This window comes from Artibeus jamaicensis, unplaced genomic scaffold, assembly GCF_021234435.1.
Source record: "Artibeus jamaicensis isolate MK-2021 breed Jamaican fruit bat unplaced genomic scaffold, CSHL_Jam_final scaffold_1964, whole genome shotgun sequence".
In the NCBI taxonomy this organism is placed as follows: Eukaryota; Metazoa; Chordata; class Mammalia; order Chiroptera; family Phyllostomidae; genus Artibeus; species Artibeus jamaicensis.
Genome location: NW_026522030.1, coordinates 39,638,458 through 39,661,843, shown reverse-complemented (window position 1 = coordinate 39,661,843; position 23,386 = coordinate 39,638,458). Strand labels below are relative to the sequence as shown.

General features: G+C 43.4%; 1 protein-coding gene across 1 annotated transcript in view; it reads right to left on the bottom strand.

Annotated features, from left to right (window-relative positions):
- Window positions 1-23,386, bottom strand: part of DMRT1 (doublesex and mab-3 related transcription factor 1) — a 96,891-nt gene that overhangs the window by 19,133 nt on the left and 54,372 nt on the right. The window contains exon 4 of the mRNA XM_037165566.2: window positions 21,714-21,858. Within this exon, the coding sequence (XP_037021461.2) occupies window positions 21,714-21,858 (145 nt within the window). The remainder of the gene's footprint in view (window positions 1-21,713; window positions 21,859-23,386) is intronic.

Here is a 23,386-nt window from a genome sequence, read left to right as displayed (position 1 = left end):
ACTTCACTATATTCATGCTAAAAACCCTAATATCACCTCCAATCTATAGATGGAAAAACAAAGGTTCAGAGAAAGACCCCTGCCCAAGTCCACGTGGTACTAAGTGACCACGCAGTCGGTGAGACACCAACCTCAGTGCTCTGAACCATTATGCAATGATGCTTCATACCACCATCCCCCAGATAAAACTCTAGCAATGGGGTGCTTCATCAATAAATTGGAATCTGCTGGCAAATCTTCAATACATTCCTTTCAAACAATCTTCCTGGTCCTCCTTCCCTAGGCTGATAATCCCAGATAAAAAAAGAAGTCCATGTGGCAATGGACCGTATACCCTACCATCCCAATGAGTTTCAGACTTGAATGAAATAAAAATAACCCACACTACCCATATTCAGATCCTGCGTGTTAGGTGGGGCTGTGTTATCTCCGTGGGAAAGAGTGTTGAGTAAATGCACTCTCAGGTACGCGTTCAGACGAAATCCCTATAGACTGCCCTAGATGTCTTTCTACAGAACTAGAATCACATCCTCTTGGCAACACCTCTGTGCAAGCTTCAACTCGCCTCCCTGTGACTGCATCTTGCATCAGGAGTGGACCCTGGGTCCTGTACACCCTGCCCCAGGGCTTCTCCGATGCCACAGATACCAGGCTTCTTCAAGCAGGCTCAGGAGTGACGGCACTTAACGTCTGAGCCAAGGGGCAAGGGAACTCACGGATAAATGCTTCTCCTGCTGTATCCTCGGGCAGATGATTCTGAGACGCTTTCTAGGAGCTCCTCAGAAGGTTCCAGATCTAACTCCTATTACTGTCTGCGATGACTCCAGGGATACAATCTATGTTGGCATTTCCTCCTTGGAATTACTGTCCTATATACCACAGCACCTACATCCTGTTGATTTGAGTTCTGCTTTTAAGTAGAGCCCAAGCTAAGAAGCAGACGTCCTTTCTACCTCAGCAAGCAGCACACAGTAAGAGGGTGGGGGAACACGAACTTTAAAGACAGACCGGAGTCTGAAACCCATCTCTGCCATTTATTTGCCATGTTTTGGGAGGAAGTAATTCCTTTAAGCCAGTTGGTTTTATTACTTTAAGTACTCACTTTTTATTGATGGGAACTGAAAGAAAATAGAGAAATAAAGAATGTAAAAATCTCTTTAATAACAACTTAAGTTATATCACCCAGTATCTACACATGAACAAATAAACTCATATAATGATTCTGGAAATGACCAATAAAACAAACCAAGCTTTGGAAACTATGACCACAAACATCAGAAAATAAGCATATAAAGAGGAAAGCATTAAACAAGAGAAGGGTATAACTGCAGGTACTGTTTTCAAAAATTTAAGAGATCACTATAACTGTCATCATTAAGTTTGAAAAGTGTAACAGCTAGTTCTCTTCAAATAAAAACAAACTGCCAGAATCAAGTGAGGAAGAGAACTCATTACATAGATTTCCACAGAATAAACAGAAAAGTCAATTAAGACTTATTCCCCATCTGCAAAGGGACTGTCTTACAGGCAATTTCACTTAAACACAAGGACATGATTGTTTCTGCACCGCTGAAACGTCTCTGGAGCACAGGAATGACTGCAGTCTCATCCTATGACCTGGCCAAGCAACATGACACAAGGACACGGTAAGATCCAACACAGGAAACAAGGCCAAACTCACAGTGGCTAAAAGTCCGAAAGTCCTGAATAAATGCAGGTAAGTTGAATCTAGCAAAGTATTAACAGGATAATGCCTCATAACCAAGTAAAATTTATTCTAGGAATGCAAGGATGGTTCTACATGAGCAAATCCATTGATGTGACTTAACTATGTTAAAACGATACAAATCACATGGTTATTCTAATGAATGCCAAAAATATATTTGATATAAACATAATGTCCGCTCTTGCTGGTACTAATTTATGTTATTGTAACATATACTGGAGAGGAAAGGAACACAAGATGTACAATCATCTACATGAAAGAAATCATAAAACTTCACTATGAAACTTCTGGTTTAAATATATTTCTATATTATTTGATTTTTCCCCCAATGAGCTTACATTGCTTTTTGTGAAAACAATGATAAAACGAGCCTTGCATGAAGCACTGCACTACAGGTTACACAGAGGACAATGCAAAGCCCTCTTCAGGCAGCTGTGGTCGACACTAAGTGCCAATAAAGAAATGGTAGAATTCAAGGAACGAAGAGAAAGAATATATAACAGAAAATAGGATTATTGTTAGTATTTCAAGAAAGTTTCACATTTCAACAAAGCAGGACTGGGAAAATTAACACTGTTATTTATAACTCATTCTGGAAAGCACCATGACGGCGGAGTTTCAGAGGCAGCTACTAAAGAAGAGGACCTGAGGAGCAAGGCAGGCTGGGAGTACGGGAGTACAGGTTGTTCTCAGTACATGCTATAACCTAGAGGTTCTATAGAAATGGGCAGACAGTTTAAAAGCATGTCTCTAACGGCCTGGTGAGTGCTCCCTGGGCAAAGAGTATGCAACATGGTCACCTCAGAAAGGAAAGGTTGAACTATCCAGAGCATGAGCAGGGCCAAGGTCAGGATCCAACAGTCACGTAAACCAAGAGGATTCTTAGGGAGAAGGACACATAAAAGGTGGATGGGGTGTGAAACGGGGTGTGATTGGTACCCTGGACATAGCCCTAGAATGCTGTGGGGTGAGGCAACTCAACCAGTGTGTTGCGGGAGGGCGGGTTAGAAGGTCACCCTGGGGTTGGTAACCTGGCAGCCCCACCATCTCACAGGTCAGTGGTTGCCTCACACCTTTAGAGTAACCTTAGATCATTACAATGAATTAAGAATGTACTTAGTGCCACTAAGTTCACTTAAAAATGGTTTAAAGTGGTAAATTTTGTTTTATATATTTAGCATAATAAAAAACATGTAATAGAAATAAAAGATTATTAGTGTTTCACTGACAGAGACATTAACATGGCCTAGTAAGTGTTCTGTGGAAAAGATAAATGGAAAAAAACAGTGGCCCAGTCCCCCTCCCATCTTAAAAAAAAGAAAGAAAATCATGAGATAGTACTGAACATGAAGGACATGTCATAATAATAGAGCCACACAATTACACTGCAGAATCTGTGTCCCTACCATGAAGGGTCAAGCTACTGGTCACTTGAGTTTGCAAAACCAATGAACACAGCCATTTCAACAGTTCTCTCCCAACCACCAAAAAAACTAAGTACCAGGCAGCACAAGCAATCCGGGGAAAGCAGTATGTGTTCCCAACTTCACTTTCTTTGCTCAGAAACTTTCAGGGCAAGAAATCCTGTCCTCTTTTTGGAGCTCAGTGCACTACTGGCTCACGTGAAGTAGGGTTGACACTGAGTTGGTATAATTACAATAACGTGTCTCCAGACTTGAAATGACTCTAGGATAATGTCACCTACTGTAGGGGGCGGGGTTGGGGGATGGAGGGACACTTTCCTGTCTAATACTACACAGAATTTCCTCTCTGGCTGAACAGTGGCAAAGTCCTATTTGCCAGATTTAAAAAATGAGCAAATCATTTGCCTGTGTTTCCTGGAGACAAACATTTGGCTTGATAAGTAAACAAAAGTCATTTATACTCAGAAGACCACTTGGGTAGATGTAAACAGTTCTGATTTACTCCAGTGGTCTGAGGGGGTGTGATTTATTTCAGTCCACTTAGTGCTGTAACAACTGCTTTTCAAAACTGACATTGATTCATGAAAATGAACATATGGACTGACTCTTTGCAACCAAACCCCAACAGCCTCAGGCAAGTGCTGATGGAAATGTAGTACAAGGCACTGCAAGACTAGTAAACGGAAGTGAGCAATTACTCTAGCATTTAGCCCAATCTATTGCTCATCAGAAAAGCGCTTAGCACGGGAGTCAGAACTGCAGGAGCTGACAAGGAGCATAGCCACTTAACTGCCCCCTCCAGCGATTACACTCTCAAACCAAGAGTGTGTCAAATTAAAACAACTACACATTGACTTTTCGCTTCTGCAAACATTAAGGGGTGATTGACAACTTCAGGCCGCAGCCAGCCAGCTAGCTGTTATCATCCACCCCACTGTGCTTGTCTGCTCTCAGCTCCGTAGTCTGTCTCCTTAGCAATATTCCTACAGGACCTGAAAGGATTTCAGGGCTTTCTACTGGGGCTCAGCTAAGGAGGTTCTGCCATGTTTTACATATAAACAACTTCAGATGACCCTTAAAAACTCAGAATTTTAGACATCAACACTGGTCACTTTCTATTAGAAAAACTTCCCATCAGAAAAATGAAAATATCAGTAAAAATATCTTTTACATACACTTCTATTCTCACAGCTCTACTGTGATCCTGATTTGGGAAAGATTCCCTTCCCTTATTACCCCATTCTCCTTGATTTCAGAACTGTAGGAGTGAAAAAAGATACAGCTGAGAGATAGGAGTGAGAGACTTGGAAACTGAAGTGAAAAATAACTGAGAAAATCTATTCACCACAGAGCTCCAAGTGAATCATCAACTGGCAACGTTACAGGCTTGTGCTGAGTATTCAGCACTCCACGCCTACCATTCTGATAATCAGAGGAAAGGGCTGCAGGCAAGCATCCGACTTTGGCCTGTCACTCTCCTCTCTTGGTGCAAAGACTATTCCATGAGAGAAGGACGGTGTACGCAACAAATGGTGCTGGGGAAACTGGGTCTCTGTGTGCAGAAAACTGACATGGGCCCCTTACCTTACACCATATATAAAAACTAACTCAAAGCGAAAACAGAAAAATAACTCAAAGTGGATCAGAGACCCAAACAGAGATCCACCCTGGGCAGGTACTACTATTCTTGAACTGAGATCAACCATGTTCTAGTTTATTCACTCACTTCCATCTGCTATTTAAAAATATGTGCACCATAGTTATTGTCCAAGGTCAACTAACATTTATCAGCCTTTAATTAGTCCACCCAAAGTAAGTCCCTCAACCAGACGAGCTTTATAAATAAGAGCTGCTGTTTCCTCCATAAAAGGAACTGCTAAAATGGTGCTTTTGGAACTTACAGTTATCATCACTCCTTGTCTCAGGTTTACGCCCTGCGATTCCCCTTCCTGTCCCTCCAAAACAAAATAGCCTTCACCGACTTGTCTGGACAGCACCGTCCGTCCAACAGAACTGCCTGCGAGGACAGAACGGACCTTCTACACTCCGCCCGGTACAGTAGTCACTAGCCCCATGTGGCTACTTCTGAGCATTCAAAATGGGGATAGTGTGGCAGAAAACTAGGTTTTTCATTTCAATTACTGTAAATTCAAAGAACCGCATATAACTAGTAGTTCTTGTACTAGGTGGTAAAGGTCTAAGAGAGCAGGCTAAGGTCGTGTCCATAGCGAAGTGACAATCTGAGGCTGGACAGTGTCCTGGAGAGGCATCCAGGCACCGAGCTCCACTCCCAGCTGTGTCACATCCTCTCTCCCCAGTGATTAGCTCTGCTCTGACACGGCGCCAGGGACTTCCGCTGCACCTTTCTATGGAAAGACAGTGGCTCTCTGTCTCTGGTTCCTGGCACAAAGCTCCTAAAACCCTTAGAATTTCCCCAGAAATAGGGTGACAGGAACCTCTTCGGTTTTGATGAGGTAACTCATGCTGGGCCCCTAGACAGCTTTAGGGCTGAAGTGCCAAAAAGACCCAGCCTTGAATAAAAGCTTGGGCCATCAGCTCTACCCACACACCAACATCCAGAGAGAGAAGAAAAGCTAGAGACTGAGTTAATCACCAATGGCCCATGATTTGATCAATCACACCTCACACAATGAAGCCTCTAGAAGTGCCCCTTAATGGCAGGGTTGTTAGAAAGCTTCCGAGCCGGTGGCCACATCAAGGTGCTGAGAAGGTGGTCTGTCCACAGAGAGCACGGAAGCTCTCCACCTCTCCCCGTACCTTGCCCTATGTATCCCCTCCATCCGTCTAGTCCTGAGTTACATCCTTTATGATGCTTTCCGAAGTTCGGTGAATCATTCTAGTGAACTATCAAATCTGAGAAGGGATCGAATTTGTGGGCTAGGCAAATGTGGGTGGGCAGGGACCCCACTGGTGGCTGGTGTCTGAGGTGGGGGCCATCCATGAGACTAAGCCCTTTGCCTCTGTGATCTGGGCTAACTGGAAAGTTCATGTCAGAACTGAATTCAACTGTAGAAAACCCAGTTCGTGTCAGGATTGGTTGGTGTCAGGAGGAAAAAACTTCTTCCTACCTAACAAGATTGCTGTTAAGATTAAACAGAATGGTATGTTTCGAAATGCTTTACGGAGTATTTTTCATATTTGGCTGATCCATAATGAACATCAGCTAGCTTGTGTTTGCTAATCATGGTAACTTTATCCTGAGGTAACTTCTGCATTAGTGTATGACATCCAGGAGCAATGTTTACTCATTCTTTTCCCTATGTAGGGAAGCTCTCACTCCCCAGCATATCTGCCAGGAAAACAAGCACAAATTCTAATTTGCAGTTAAACTGTTTAGGTACATTGAGCAGATGGCAAAGATAGCAAAGAATCGGACATTCTTTTCTGAAATTCAGGGAGGAAAAACAAACCAAATTCAAGGGGAGAAAAATATGGGACAACAACAGTCTGGGGGGGATAGTGCTCCAGGAGAGAGAGGTGTACTTCACCATGAAGTTCTCCATCTCCAGGAAACATCCCTGCTCTGGGGACCTGGCCCATAGGCGAGGACCTGCCATGGGCTGTGCTCAGCACGTCAGGGAGCTTGGGAGGTGAGTGAGTGGTCAGCAAGTGCCAGACACTAGCCCGGGAAAGAGAACCCATTCATTCTACACACAACGACCCACCAAGCCTCAGCATCCTTCCATCCTGCTCCTATTTCCCAGAAATGTCATCAAAAAGAGGAGACACACAATAATACTATGGTAAACCCTTCAATAATGCCATGGACTGAACTGTGTCCCCCAAAATTTATTGTGTTGAAGCTCCAGCCTCTGATGTGGCAGTATTTAGAGTTAGGGCATTTAAGGAGGTAAATGAGGTTAAATGAGGTCTTAAGGGTAGGGGCCTTGTCTGACAGACTTAGTGATTCTGTAAGAAGAGGGAAGAGAGATTAGAGTGATCTCTCTCTCACACACACAGAGATGAAAGGTCAGAGGAGAGAGGCCTCACAAGAAACCAACCTTGATAGGATCCTGATCTCAGACTTCACATCAGGGCACTGAGAACATAAACTTTCTTTTTGAAGCTACTCAGCCTATGCTATTTTGTTGCAGCAGCCCTGGCAGAAAAATCTAAATAGTACCAGCATAAAATAGGAAAATTGCACACAATCTGACTTGCTCGATGTCTGTACTACCACATTTCTCTCATTTCTCACAGTAGGTTCTACTTATTACAGACATTCATGTGTTGAGGTGAAAGAGCTGGAGATTAATAAAATGAGCTCAAACACATTTTACACCTTGAGAATCTTATGTTTTGACAGATTTTCAGGTCCTGCAATAGTTTCTGAACTAAAAATAAACCAAAGGAAAACAAAGCACTGTTACATGCTACAACTTGAATGAACCTCCAACACTTTTCGCTGAATGAAAGAAGCCAGATACACAAGGCCACACATTATATGATTCAATTTATATGAAATGTCCAGAATAGGCAAATTCATGAAGACAAAAAGTAAAATACTAGTTTCCAGGGGCTGGGAAAGAAACAGCAACGAAAAGTGACTGCAATGAGGAGTCTTTGGGGGATGATAGAAATGTTCTAGAATTAGGTAGGGGTGATGGTTGTAAAACTTTGTCAATACACTTAAAACTGCTGAACTGTATGCTTTAAAGGGGTAAATTTTATGGTATATGGATTATATATCAGTAAAACTGTTGTGAACAAACAAACCAATCAATCCATCAGCCCATCCCACTTCTACAACCAATAAGTAACAAAGTTCAGTGAAGCATGCCCAGAAAGGACTGTTTACTGGGAACATCTATCCGAATCACATTTGGGTGTGGTCCTGGGTGTGGTCCTGGTTTCTCTAACTCGAGAAGGAAACTCTCCCTTAGGTTGAAGACAAAGACCTCAACCGAGTCTTAAATCAGTGCAGGACGGCTGGCCCATGGCTGCTCCCTCGGACACCCTGCAGGGGCTGGGCAGCAAGGCTGTGCTGGGCACAGGAAGGAAAGATGTGTGTCCCCATCTGCTGATGTCTGGGGATCACTGCAGCGTGCTCCCTAAGGCCACGCTTCGTCTCCGAGGCGTGATGCTGGGTCCACAGACACATAATTGGCATTTAATGAATTTATTATTTACTTACTGACTAAGCCATCAGTACATATGCTGGGGGGGGGGCGTCAGGTGAGGGAGTGGAACGAGTCCTGTCAGAGCACTTCGAGAGTCACTGCTACCGCTGGCAAAGCTGCCAGGGGGCAACTGAACCAAGTGCACGAAAAGCATACATTTCCTCTCTGATTCTGAGCAGCAGTGAGTTCACCTTTACATTACTGGAGCTAATCTATAAAACATGAAAAAAGAAAGGTTGGGACCTATGAATTACCTAAAAAAGGAAGAGACAGTACATTTAATACATTCAAGGATAAGTTGTAACCCAGAAGCTTTTCGCCGAGACACCCGTGAATGGTTTCAGCCCAAACAGGAAACTGTTCCAGGCACGATCAGCACCGTCTCCTGTGCTATTTTTATTGACGTATAAATGAAACTCTTAAAACTGCTGAACATGCTTAGTGATCTCCGCCCTCCACTCTTCCTCTTTGCCTTCTCCCCCAGGACTCTAAAACAGTGGCTTAGAGAGGACTCGGAGGAAGCCTCAGGAGGCCAGGTTTAACGAGTGAAAATACAGCATGCTTCGATTTCAGGAATAAACAATTTCTGCTATTGAGACATGCTTATACTAAAATAACTGCTGTGGTTTATCTAAAAGTGAACTTTAACCGGCTATTCTCTGTTTGATCTTGCAACCCTAACGGAGTGACTGCACCAGGCTGACTTGTGTCCCTCCTCCCCCATTACAGCCAACAGAAGGCTTCTGTCCCCTGTGCCACCCCTGGAGGCCAGCGCCGCCTGACACCTGGGACTGTGTCTGGTGCTGCTTCAGGAGGCTCAGAGGTGGCACTGCTGTTATCAATCTCTAGTGAGGAGACACTGCAACTAAAAGGAAACAGAGCAACACACTCACAAAAAAACCAAAACCAAAACACCAGCAAAGGGCAGTGGTAGGAGGGCTATTTAAAGTGTGTGTGTGGGGGAAACCCCTACCCCAGACTTGGTGTAAGTGGGGGAGAAACCCTGGATTCAATGCAGCGTCAGGTGTGTAAAGGCCATTGAATGATTCTCCTGACAACTCTGCTACACCGAGAAGAGAATTTTAAAGTGTGTGTGTGTTAGTGTGTGTTAAGATGATCATGGGACTGTAGGACCTGATGTTACCTCTGAATATAAGATTTCTACAGAGCTCATTTTTAATATTGGTGCTTTTAGGGTGAATGTAAATAAACCTGACCATCCAATAAATTGTGTGCTTTTATTTTGCAGATTTAAGCTAAAACACCATAAATCCTCTCTTGCAAATAGCATCTTTCAAGATAACAGAGGCAGCACTAAGATTTCAGAGACCTCCGCAAGTGTTGTGCCCTGCAGGGTTTCTTCTCTTTGCCCTCAAACCAAAGAGATCATTCCAGCACTACAACAATCCCAGGAGAGCGGGATCTTTGGTTTTGTAAAGAAGAGTGGTAAATATGACCAATTTACAACAGCAAAATCAAACCCACTTCCATGATAAAATAACCACCTACTCTAGTTCCCCCAAAAGATTCCATTTATGCCAATTTCAATGAACAACGGTTGGTGAAAGCTGGTCACCATCCTTTACAGAAGAAGCCCAGCTGGAACCTGACCTCGGCATATATTGTATATCTGTGTGTATGTGCAAGATGGGAAGTATATGCCTATATATAAATATAAATACATATAAAGCTAACTTTCAGTGTTCAGAAAACAAAAGCTATCCCCATATAACAGCCAAATTCTGACATAACTCAATCTGGACACCTCATCTGGTGTGCGCCGCACTCATTCCCAGTGTAAACCCCACCGCGCCGGGCAATGATATACTGTAATGTCACAGCGCAATCTGGATTTACTATAAAGGGCCTCTGACGAGCTTCAGAGCAGTAAACATTGCAGCGAGGTGTATTTCACACTGAGCTGGTTTTTATGAAGAACACTTCACCGCCCAGGCACGGCACCTGGATGATGAATGGGGAAAGATGCATGACAAGCTTCATCATTGTTTGTAAATCTTAACTGTTCCTGCTCACTAACTCTGGAGGCAATTTTCAAAGACAGCGGCCGACAGAAGGACAGCACAGCTCTCCTGAAGGTTATTCAAGTTGTAGTTGGCCTGAGCCGTGCCTCTGAGGATAGAATAAACTCCCGAGTTACTCCACACCATGCTGAAAAACATCGTTGAGGCCCAATGCACCAAGTCAGGTTCAAATGAAGAAACCCATGTGTGGTGATATTGGTTGCTCTAACCAGAGTAGCTGCTATCAAATCCCAGTTAATGCCCACGTGGGCACTGCATTTTCAGGATTTTTAAATACCAGTGGTCACCGAGTAAGTAACAGAAACAGGTGAACCCAATGGTGTGTGATGTGTCCAAAACTGACTGAGCTCCTTGCACTGAGCAGGAAAATAAGGGACTAAATGTCACATCCGAATCCCACCAAGACAAAATGAGCACTAAAAACATGGGCAAGCAATGTTTTCTAGTCATTATGTTCAACCCAGTCATCTCAGGACATGTGCGAGTTCCTGAAGTGTGCCCTCCAGAGCTCCCCACTCTCTGCATCCTGCTGTGGACTGCAATCTGCAGCCCGAAGGGAACCCCTGCAAAGGTGCCCTGTGTACTTTACAGTTCTTACAGACTGGGTCTGAGATGTAAAAGAAATCTAATAAGCTACTGATAGGCTAAGTAGAGTGTGAAATACTGTCTTTCTCAGAAATTATCTGGGAAAAAATCAACAGGCCTTTTTTTCCACAATAATTTTAAAATAACAGCTTAAGTTTACAGGAAAAAAAAGCTATGAAAGTAACTGATTATATTTCTATGCACATATACTTTCAAAGCTAGTAACTAATATAATTTTTTAATGTCTGACTTCATCATATATTAATAGTGTACTTCACTCCCCCATTGTAAAAAGAAAATTCAAATATAACCACAAAATTAAAAGTTACTTTACTGTTAATTAAGTTTAAAAAGGGGTTTTAATGTTTATATTGTACTTAGCTTTGAGAATAGCAATGTGAATGCCACCCTGAGATGCTGCTTTTCATTTCGTTTGGTCTGTGTGCTTGTTTTACTGGGACACCCAGATGGGAGTGCATGATGCACATGCTGAAGGAGCCGGTTCCGAAATTCTATCATCACAGCACAAGGAGCACGACTGCATCCACATTTTTAGTCTTGGCAGATAGTACACTTCCAAGTACACTCTCAACCCCAATTATAACTATTATTTCCTTAAAAATATTTTAAACATGAGAATGCCTGACTGTTGTCCGGGGAGGCCTCAAACAAGCTCAGTCACTGGCATGCTGTTTCTCCACCTGCCACATGAAAACGAGGGCCCCTTCTCCTCCTTCCTCCAAAGGCATGGTCTCTTGCCTCAGTGTCCGCATCTGCACAATGGGAACAACACTACTGCTATGAGAACTGAATGAGTTATGCCCATCAAGTGCACTGACATCATCTTAGAGATTGTAAGAGCTACCTAAGTGTGAGAAAAGGAAAAAGGGAAGGAAAGAGGAAACCACAGGGAGTGGGTTCAGAGATTTGGGTTCCCGTGTTGGCTCCTCTTCCTAAACGCCAGCACCAGGGCTCAGAGACGGCACAGCCCTTGGCCTGCAACTCCACCCCAATCTCTATTATAAAGTGTGAACAGTGACTAAGCCCCTCTCAACCTCTTGCACAGCCATGTTATTAATCATAAACCAAGCATGCATGAAGAATTAAGGCTTGAAAATACAAGTTTTCCAAAGGGAAGATTCTACATGATATAAATCCAAGGTACGGCTGTACCCCACGGAGTCCATGTCCAATTTCTTGGATTGCTTTACTGGAAAGCGTCACTCCGGGCATTCATTCAAGAAACCAGAAACTACCCCAGGGCCCTCTAAGAACACGGCGTGATGCTGGGCACCGGGAGGAATACGAAGCTGAAAGACTAGGATCCCTGCCCTCGTGGGTGAGAACACACCCTGGTGATTCCTGCAAGTGCTGCAGTGAGTGAAGTCTTTCCTCACAGGAGGAAGCAAGATGTCATTCAGGTAGGCCCCTGGGAAGTGCCTGCTATTTCTAGACTGCTGGTGGCCTTGTCAAAAGCCAGAGTTTTACACAGAGGCCATGTTAGAGGCACATCGGTGCTCAACCTTTCCCACAGTTTGCCTTGTAGGGAGTTCTGTTCATGGAGAAAGAAAAAGGGGTTTAAAGAAAAGACAAAAATCTACATGTTCCCATCAAATAGCACGTTAGCTTCCCTCTATCCTGTTCTTCAGGTATAAAGGGACCTGCTGGTACCCTTACATATCCTCTTCTCTGGTTAGTTCCTTTGCTTTACTTAGGAAACATACCATGGGTGATATATTAAAAATAAGTCTTCAAAGCTGCCATTTCTAAATGCTTATTCTATGCTTACAATTGTTATATGCTTCATCTTCCCCACTCAAGCAGACCATGATGTCTTGTTAATTTTGAGAATCAGAATCCACATATGGTTAGTTCCAAATAGGCTTCTTTCAGAGCTAAAAAATAGGCTCTGCTTAATGACTGTAATCACTTCCATGTGCACAGCTCACTGCTGGGCACTTGCCGAAATAGAGAGAAGATGGGATGGGTCTTCCTGTGAGCATGAGAGAGCTGACAGCTTCTGCCATACTTTCATGTCATTGTTTATATGATCCATACATAAAAATAAGTAAAGCTGTTATTTTTTCCAACCTTCCACATGCACACACTGAAGCTCTGAGACATGAAGAGAGCATCTTAGGATCCCACTCGGTGCTCTGCTCCTGGGATGGGGCCCACTCCCCTGCACGTACCAGCCAACATGGTGGGTGCGTGTGAACACTCCACTTATCTAACTGTTCAAAGCTAAGCTGGAAATAAAAAGGTCACATAAGAAAAAGAGGTTCGCCAGCCAAGTGCTCTTCTCTTTGGATTTAAGCAAATGATAAATCCCTTCCTAAAGTGCCACATTTAAACTCAACATTTTCTAAATGTTGCATTAAATTCATTCAGCTTTCTTTAAAAAGCAAGGGGGGAAGGGCCAGTATTTTTCTGCTCACCAGCCTGCCATACAGCCCAGAGCAGAACACACATCGCAAAAGCAGCCCTCAGATCCCTTGGCCTGCCCTCCCCCCTGTCTGAACAAGACTCTAAAACATTTCTAGAACATCTTTCTCCCTGACAAGAACTACCTGAAGCATCAACACAACTCTGGCAGAAAGGAATGGTGAAAAAAGAATAGTATCCTGCCACCTCTTGTTGCATTTTATTCCTAGAGCTTGTTTACTCAGAGACACGATTTCACCCTCACAACCCCTCTGTGGGTTTGACGGGCCCATCTCCTCTCCCTCCTTTAACAGGGTAGGAAATAGGCTGAGGGAGCCTGACCCTCCAAGGCTGCACAGCTGGTGAGCCATGGCTCCCTTCAGATGCTAAACACACGATGTTTCTACCACCCCACCCGGCACTCCTGGCAGAATGTCACGTCGCCTCACATAAAGGCAACAGTGGCATCCTGGATCCTGAGTGAGGTGATCTAAGGGTGCTTTCAATGGGCAGCACAACCTCTCATCTCACCTGCAAAACTGGGAGGTTTGGCTGCATGACCTCTTGCTAAAAGTCCAGCCTAACTAAATGAATTTATTCTATGGAGTGAATGCTTAACCATTTTGCTTTTAGTCATCGCAACTGTGGGGAGGAGGGTAGCATATGCCATCAGTGAAATCAGGCACTTCTAGATTCACTGGCCTACAAATTTGCTAATGCTGAATGCATTCGAAAGTCGTATTTGGGAACACATCAGCCTCTGCAGGCTACCCCGACATCACAGAAGGAGCGTGAGGCTTTCAACTCGAAGAGGCTCTTCCACTGGCCTCGGCCTTCTGACCTCTGAGTGAAATGCAAGAGCTCTGCGCTTTGCCTCACAGAGTTGTGGATATCCCTTGCTTTTAGATGAATAACACATGAACAGCTCATGATCCATAATAAACACCTCAAATGCTTTCTTCCTCCTGGAAAGAGCAGGGGTTGAGTGTAAAGGAAGGCTGAGTTTGTTTGGGGGCTTGCCACTATATCTGAGCCAGAAGGGGCCCCAAACTAGAAGAAACAGGGTGCACCGTTTCTGACTTTCAAACTGAGACTAGGAAAAAAACACAGAGAGATAAAAAGATCAAATTATGCTCATCTTTCCCATTTTAAATAGAAACCTTTCTCTGGGGTTGGCCAGCCAAACTAAGTATACTTCACTTCCTTTCTCTACAGAAGCTTACACTCAACAATTCAAGATGCAGGGAGAGATGCCTATCCCCTACAGGCGTCCATCTATTAACACAAAGGCATTACTGCGCGGTCCGTGTCTTTGCCCCTAGTTGAGGACACATCATTTCCAGGATGCTCCTAGCAGCCCCTTCCCGTACAACTTGCATCTGTTACTAGAAACTGGCCAGATGCTTACATACACCCAACCTCACCTGTGGACTAGGTCAGTGTTTCTCAAACTGTATGTGGGGAGGAAGCTGTTTTGCTTTGTTTTAATTTTTTTCCAGTGTTCAACCTACTGCAATAAAAATAAATGGCCAGAATTATAACTTTAAAAATGAAAAATAACAAGTGCTGACAAGACAACTCAGAACCATCACACATTGTGGTGGAAACGTAAAATGGGCAGCCGCTATGGAAAACAGTTGGGCACTTTCTCAAAAAGTTAAAACCAAGAATTACATATGACCCAACAATTCCACTGGGTATATACCCAGACGAACTGAAAACAGACATTCAGAGACTTACACGTGATTATTTATAGCAGTGCTACTCACAATCACCAAAAGATGAATAACCCAAATGCCCATCAACTGATGAACAGATAAACAACATGTATTTCTATACAATGTAATATTACTCAGCACGAAAAGTGATGAAGTACTGATAGATGCTTCAGCTTGTAGGAAACTTGAAAATATTATGTGCTCAGTGAAAAAAGCCCATCATGTAAGGGCACTTATTATATGATTCCACTTATACAAAACATCCAGAATAGACAAATCCATTGAGACAGAATGCAGCTTCGTGGTTACCAGGGGCTGGAGGAAGGGAGGATGGGGAGGGACTGCTTAATGGACATGGGTTTCCTTCTGGGGTGAATAAAATGCCTTGAAACTAGACAGAAGTAATGGTTGCCCAACATCATGACTCTACTAAATGCCACTGGCTTTTATACTGTAAAATGATAACTAGCTAATTTCTGTGTCAGGTGAAGGTAACTTCAGTAAAAAAGTTACTGGAAAAATAAAAGATAAAAAAATAGAAGCCCCAATTTTTTTTACTAGATTCCATAGACATAAAATTGCTCTGTCAAGCGGCTAAAGTTTTTGGTTAATTTTAACTCCTTTATTTATCTCCTTTAGACCAGAAACAAAGCTCTCCACAGACCCTTGCCAGCCTGTGGCCCCCACTCCGGGGACCACTGCCTTAGATCCCATTCCATCTTGGGACACTGCCACTGTCCCTACCAAGTGTGCCCCCACGCACACCTTGCACCAGCTAACCTTCCTTCTATTGGGTTACGCCCTTCAGCACACGAGCCTATCACAGTATTTCCCCTCCTTGAACTCACGCCTTCCTCTAGTCAGTGCTCCTTTCCACAGCCCCCCGTACAGCAAAACTCCCTGCGGCACTGTCTGTGCTCACCGCCCCCACGCTTCTCTGCCAGGGGCTCCAGAGGGACAGTCAGGCTCTGATTCTCACCTCCCCACCAAAGTGCCACTTGCACGGGCATCAATCTTCTCTACCTTGCAGCAGCCAATGGTCAATTCCAGCCCTCATACCATTTGGCTTATCAGCATTATTTGACTCTTCATTGAAATGCTTTCTCTAGTTGGCTTCCAAGACACACCATTCACTCCCAGTTTTTCTCCTGCCCCATAGGCTGCTCCGTATTACTCACCCCTTTGCGGGTCGGTCCTCATCTACCAGAGGTCTAAACACCGGAGGACTCCAGGGCTCAACCCTTGGTGCTTCTTCTCCATCTACACTCACTTCTCCAGGCGAATCTCATCATACTGACTTCAAATAACATCTGTGCACTGAACTATCAAGATCTTATTTCAATCTTCATACATACAATTGGCATTTGACAATCTGCTTGGATGACTCATAAACATCTCAAACTAAGTATGTGCAAAATTAAACTCCTAACTCCCAGGAACCTGTTTTTCCCATGATCTTCTTTACCTCAGTAAATGGAAACTCCAGTTTCCTACTGGGTCAGGTTAAAAATTAGGGAGTGATCCTTCCCTCCTTCCTTCATGGCCCATCCCAAATCCATCAGCAAACTTGTTGGCCCTATCTTCAAAGTACATCTAGAATTCATGAACACTTGTCAGCCTACCACACTCCCTCCCTGACTAAGCCGCTGTCCTCTCCTGCAAGAATTATTGCTGTAGCCTTTTAACTGGTCCCCTGCTTCCACATCGCACCCCTACGGTCTGTTCTTAAACAGTAGCCAGAGTGATGTTTAAAAACCACAAGGCAGACACGTCAGCTCTCAACTGAAAACTCTCCAGCGGCTGCCCAGTTCACCTGAAATAAAAGCCCAAGTGTTTGCAATGGTTTACAAAGTCCTACTTAGACCCTGCCATCTCTCTCATCTGCCTCCTGACATGTTTCAGGATAGGAAAAGGAGAATGACTCCTAGCATTTTTACAAAGACAAACACTGAATAGGAGCAACATGGCAAAAGGAAAACTTCTCCTGTAATTCTTTTCCTCCTTACATTCTATTTCCATGTTGTAATATTTAGCAAAATCTTGAACTTGGACTCATTTCTTTAGATGATTAAGAGAGGTTATGGTTGTCTTTAAACATACTGAAGAAAAATGGATTTAATGGACAAATTAATATTCAAATTAAGACTTTAAAGGAAATATTAAACCTACTGAAATACTGGTTTTCAAATTACTTACGAATTCTCACTTAGAATAATTGATACACTATTTATAAACCATTAACTTATTTATAAACCTAACCAACCAGCCCTGGCTGGTGTAGCTCAGTGGATTGAGTGCAGGCCCGAGAACCAGAGGATCCCAGTTTCGATTCCGAGTCAGGGCACATGCCTGGGTTGCAGGCCAGTTCCCAGCAGGGGACTAACGAGAAGCAAACATACACTGATATTTCTCTCCTTCCCTTCCTCTCTAAAGATAAATAAATAAAATCTAAAAAAAAAAAAAGCAAAAAGCATCTCTAAAAAAAAAAAAAAACCAACCCTAACCAACCAAAGGAGGACAACTCAAACTTGAGAACTGATACCTGTAACGGGTTATCAGCCAGCCTTTGTCACACTGTCACAAATAAAAAACTGATGTCCCCATCCCCACTCAAGGCATCTGCCACTAGCCTCAGCTCCATTAAGGGCTTTATTTGCTCCCAACAAGCTCCCCACACTTGTGTCACTACTGATGATGAAAGCAAGGCTCCAATGCCCCAGGAGAGGACACCCAAACATGACTTTCTCTTTCTTTTTCCCTTCACACCGGCTCTATAAAAATCTCATGCAGGGACTTCCGCCAAGATGGAGGCATAGGTGGAGGCGCTGTGCTTCCTCACACAACCAAGTTTAGAGACAACTCAATATTAGCAACAGAAAACACAGCCAAAACACAGAAAATTGAACTTTTCGGAAGTCTGATAACAACAAATTCTTCAGCCTGACCGGTAAGAGGGGTGAAACCAGCAGCTGGAGGAGCGGGGTTGCACAGGAAAACTCCATCAGACGGACTCAGGCACGCAGAATCCAGGCGCAGGGCTGGACCTGGTGGGCAACTCAGCAAGCAATTGCGGGGAAACAGCGAGGGAGCAGGGCTGCGGGTTGACTGTGGTCTTGCATCCATGCGTGGATAGACAAGTGAGGGAGTGGGCGAATGGACTGGACCCAGCAGGCCCCAGTGGCGAGCAGCAGCAGAGGGCACCGCCATTTCCTCGCTCTGACCTCGCCTCCACCTCCAGCGTCATAACCCAGCGACCTAAGTGGCCCCGCCCTGGTGAACCACCTGAGGCTCTGCTCCTCACCCAGCGGGTGTGAGAAACAGCACAGGGGGCGGCCATTTCCCCGCTCTGACCACGCCCCCACATACAGCGTCACAACCCAGCGACCTGGGAGTCCAAGGCTCCCCTCCTCCTACTTAATGCGCGTGAACAGAACAAAAATGGCTCAAGAAGAACTCAAAGCCCCAGAGCCTATAAATCTAAGTGATGAAGAAATAGGAAAACTCTCAGACGCATAGTTTAAAACACTGGTGATCAGGATCCTCACAGAATTGGTTGATTATAGCCACAAATTAGATATACATATGAAGGCGAAACTAATTGAAATGAATGGAATTACACAGGAAACCAATAGCGATGAAAAGGAAACTGGGTCTCAAATCAATGGAGTGAACCAAAAGAAAGCAAATAATGGCCAAACAGAAAAGAGTGAAGAAGCAAGAATTCAAAAAAATGAGGAGAGTCTTAGGAACCTCCAGGACATCTTTAAATGTTCCAACATCCGAATTATAGGGGTACCAGAAGGGGGAAAGGCACAGCCACCAGTGGAAAATTTATTTGAACAAATAATAACGGAGAATTTCCCCAATCTGGCAAAGGAAATAGACTTCCAGGAAATCCAGGAAGCTCAGAGAGTCCCAAAGAAGTTGGACCCAAGAAGGAACACAACAAGGCACATCATCATTACATTAGCCAAAATTAAAATGAAGGAGACAATCCTAGAAGCAGCAAGAGCTAAGGGGACAGTCACCTACAAAGGAGTCCCCATCAGACTGTCAGCTGATTTCTCAAAAGAGACCTTACAGGCAAGAAGGGGCTGGAAAGAGGTATTCCAAGTCATGAAATCCAAAGACCTACAACCAAGATTGCTCTATCCAGCAAAGCTTTCATTTAGAATGGAAGGACAGATAAGGTGCTTCTCAGATAAGATCAAATTCAAGGAGTTCATCATCACCAAGCCCTTATTATATGAAATGCTAAAGGGACTTATCTAAGAAAAAGAAGTTAAAAAAACATGAACAGTGAAAGGACAGCAAACTCAACAGTTATTAACAACCACACCTAAAACAAAAGCAAACTAAAAGGACAGCTAGATCAGGAGTGGAAACATAGAAATGAAGATCTCAAGGAGGGTTAGCAACAGGGGAGTGGGAGGAGGAGAAGGGGGGAGAAGGTACAGAAAATAAGTGGCATAGACAGTAGATAGAAAATAGATGGGGGGGCAAGAATAGTATGGGAAATACAGAATCTAAAGAACTTGAGACACATGGTCATAAACTAAAGGGGGGAATGGTGGGGGAGGGGGTGTACAGGGTGGAGGGGAACGAAGGGGGGAATAGAACAACTGTAATGGCACAATCGATAAAAATAAATAAAATAATTTTTTAAAAGTCTCATGCAATGCACTGCCCACAACACCACATATTTGTGGAAGTCAGAAAGCCGTATTTCTTTCAAAAATTAGCTGAGACTTGGATTTTCTACTAATTCATCCTCTCTTTTTCCACTACAATTCCAAAATAGTTCTTACTGAGGTTTTACTGCAATTCTTCCAGGCCAACTCCCTCACGTCTGAAGCTAGTGAGTTACAAGGGGTACCAGAAGGGTAAGCCGCACTTTGAAATAAACATAGAACCAGAAAAGTTTTGAGAAATTCTAGGTGTTTTTCACCCAGTCTTCCCCTATGAACACTGGTATAGCCAGACTTTTCTTTCTTGGACTGTAACCTCTTTCCTCTGAGTCTGTTTGTTTTCTGCCATAAATTCAAATGCCTACTGCTCTTCCCCAAATTCATTCTTCTCTGCTCTAATAAATTTCCTCTTATCTTTTTGCCTTATTGCCTTCCTCTGAATTTACACCTTTGTCTAAGAATGCCAGCACTTCTAAAAAGCATTCCATTATTCCTGGAGAAAGAAGCTCAGGCACTTTCTTCCTGAAAATAGATTTCACTGCTAATTTTCTCAATGAAGGAATGTTTCTTTAAAGGCTTCATCCTTCATTTGCTCACTGGTTCTATCAGACAATGAGGATTCTGACCTTTCAGGATTGTTTCCTTACAGAACAAGCTTACTTAAAAATAGTACCTAAATCATTTGTTCATTCATTTATCACTCTACCAATAAACAACAAATAAAAGGCATCACAGCAGACAAAAAGGTATGTGAGATGCATTCTTTATGATGCATTCTCTATCCTTAAGGAGCTTACCATCCAGATAAATATACATAATCAAAGGAAGTATGAAAGAAAGACTATATGGGCACATGTTACACCGTATGAATATTTGTAATAAAGATGTGTTTGTCACTCCAACGAAATATGATTATTAATAAAAGGTACAGTACAATCAACAATGTGGACTTCGATCTCTCTTCAGTTCACACTGATCACTTCCCTCAACCTAGATATTCTATGTTAATGGAATCTTTCATTTTATTTTAATATGATTTAAATAAAGTATAACTTGCCCAGCTTTTTAAAACTTAATTGCTCTAAATTTGTAAATTAAAGTATGGTTCTGATTCTCGTTCTCTAAGCACTTGCTTTACGAAGAAACAAGTTCTCTATACAGAGTCAAGTTACTAAAAAAGCAAACTTCTTTCATTTAGTCCAAGCTAAGTTCTAGTAGTTTCTCTACCCAGTCATTCACAATTGCCCTGATTTCTGTTAGGGCCTCAACTGTGTATGCTTCTCACTTTCCTAGATCAAAAGATGATGCTTAAATAAAAAGAACTTGAGAATGGGCGCTGGAAACACAGCAGCTATAAAAGGCATCTATCACCACAGTGTAAATGTTGGGGAGAAGGTTAAAACTGAAGTTGAGCAATTGTGTATTTCAAAGTGCTTTGGTTCATTAAACAGTCATTTTTTACTTTAAAGCCATTTTATCAAAGTTATTTGCATTGCTACTGCATAAACTCTGAGATCTATTGTGTTCAAAAATGTTTTATTATGTTATTTTATTTCTTCCCCCAAAGATAAATACACCTTCAATTTTAAAATGGAAAAGTTTTGGAAAATGAGTATTCAATATATGAAAATTCACTTCAAAAATATCAGGGCTTGGACTCCTGTTTAAAGTGCTTCTGTATTTCATATTGATCCTCAGAAAACACATTTTTTGCTTCTGAGGACAGTGTCTTATTTTACTCTTATCATTCCAGGTACACAGAAAAGATAAATATAATATTAAGACTATAGCAAAGCAAAATCATTCCATAACAAAAAAATTTAAAGGTACTATGTAGGAATTACAGAGCAATGAACTTGCCAGCAGCTCCTACCTGATCAGCCCTCAGAGATCCAGAGGCCCAGTCTAGACACCCGTCCCCTCCCCATCACCCCCCTAGTCCAGCCTGAGTGACCAGACACCTACCACTCGCTTTGGCCTCCGGGTAAGCAGGGCCGTCCTCAAAAGTGAAGATCTGGGGCACGCCCTGGCCCAGGTAGGACGGAGGCGGGTAGTAAGAATGCATCCTGTACTGAGAGCTCATGGCATGGCGGTTGTCCGAGGTTTTCATCTGCTTAAGAAAAAAGAAAAAATAATATTGAGGCTGAAGTTCCGTTTACCATCATTTCGAAAATTGCCTAATTCTTTAAATTAAATGGCCTACTACATTGGAGGTACCCTCAACTATGAACATGCCCTCTAGTATACTGACCCTGAAAACACTAGAACTATACATTCCAAGGTGCTTTTTCTACCTGGGGTGCCTGCTAAAGCACCTCTAAAATTCCATCTCATCATATGATGCCCAATTAACAAGGAATAAAGAGAATAAGGCAGGAAAGACGGCAGAGTGTGCTTAGGGGCCAACAGTCTGCTGTGGCACTGACTAGCTGTTTGACCAGCAGTCCTTCATTGAACCTCCTCACGTTTCCTCAACGTAAAACTGGCATCTTCCCTTAGTTAACTCTCTCATGAAACATGACATGACACTAGTGTGGAGGTAAGCTGTTGTCACAGGCATGATGCTGTGCTGGATACTGTCCCTCAGCATCCATCCCAGCCTCCCTCTGCCTCACTCCCAGCCTTCTCGATGCTATTCCCTGTAATGAGGAACAGAAGTTTGATGTCTGTTTCACAGACTCTCCTGTCACCTTTTGGATAAAAGGAAGTAGTTTGTTTTTTTTCCCTGAAGCATATAAAGTGGTATCCCTTCCAGCTCAGTCATCCCATTTTCATTTTCTACCATCATATAAATCTTTACTAAGTAAGTAGGCATGCAAGCAACGCTTGGAAAGAGCCAAAGGGGGAACCCTGGGCATTCCTAATGTGTGAGCCCAAGTCAGGAGAGCCGTTAAGGAGCTGGGAGACCATTAAGGAGGGAAGTGACGACGGTGTTTCCTGCACTGACCCAATTACCAGACCTGTGCTTCCCAGCGCTCTCTTGATATGTCCAAAAATAGCCTGGGGATCCTGTGAAAAAGTAGATTCTGACTCAGTAAGTTTGGGGTGGGGCCTCAGAGTCTAACTCACTCCCAGGAAAGGCTGATTCTGTTGGCTCAAAAACGTCATTGTGTTCCCCTGGCTGGTGTGGCTCAATGGAGTGAGTGTCAGACTGTGAAGCAAGGGGTCATCGGTTTGATTCCCAGTCAGGGCACATGCCTAGGTTGTGGGTCAGTTTCCCAGCAGGGGGAGTGCAAGAGGTAACCACACACTGATGTTTCTCTCCCTCTCTTTCTTCCTCCCTTCCCCTCTAAAAATAAATAAATAAAATTAAAAAAAAAAAAAACCCAAACCACATTGCAGTGACAAGGGACCGGTAGGGATGTCTAACCCACGGCCTGCAGGCTGCATGCAGCCCGGGATGGCTACAAATGCGGCCCAACACAAAATCACAGATTTACTTACAACAGCATGAGACTTTTCTTTGTGATTATGTATAGTAATGTATTTAATGTGTGACCAAGACAACTATTCTCCCAGTGCGGTGCAGAGATACCAAAAGGTTGGACACCCCTGGATGACCCTTTCTCTCATACTTAGTGTCATCAGCGGCCCACGACCACAGAACAACCTTCTAAAAACTCTTCTGACCCAATGTT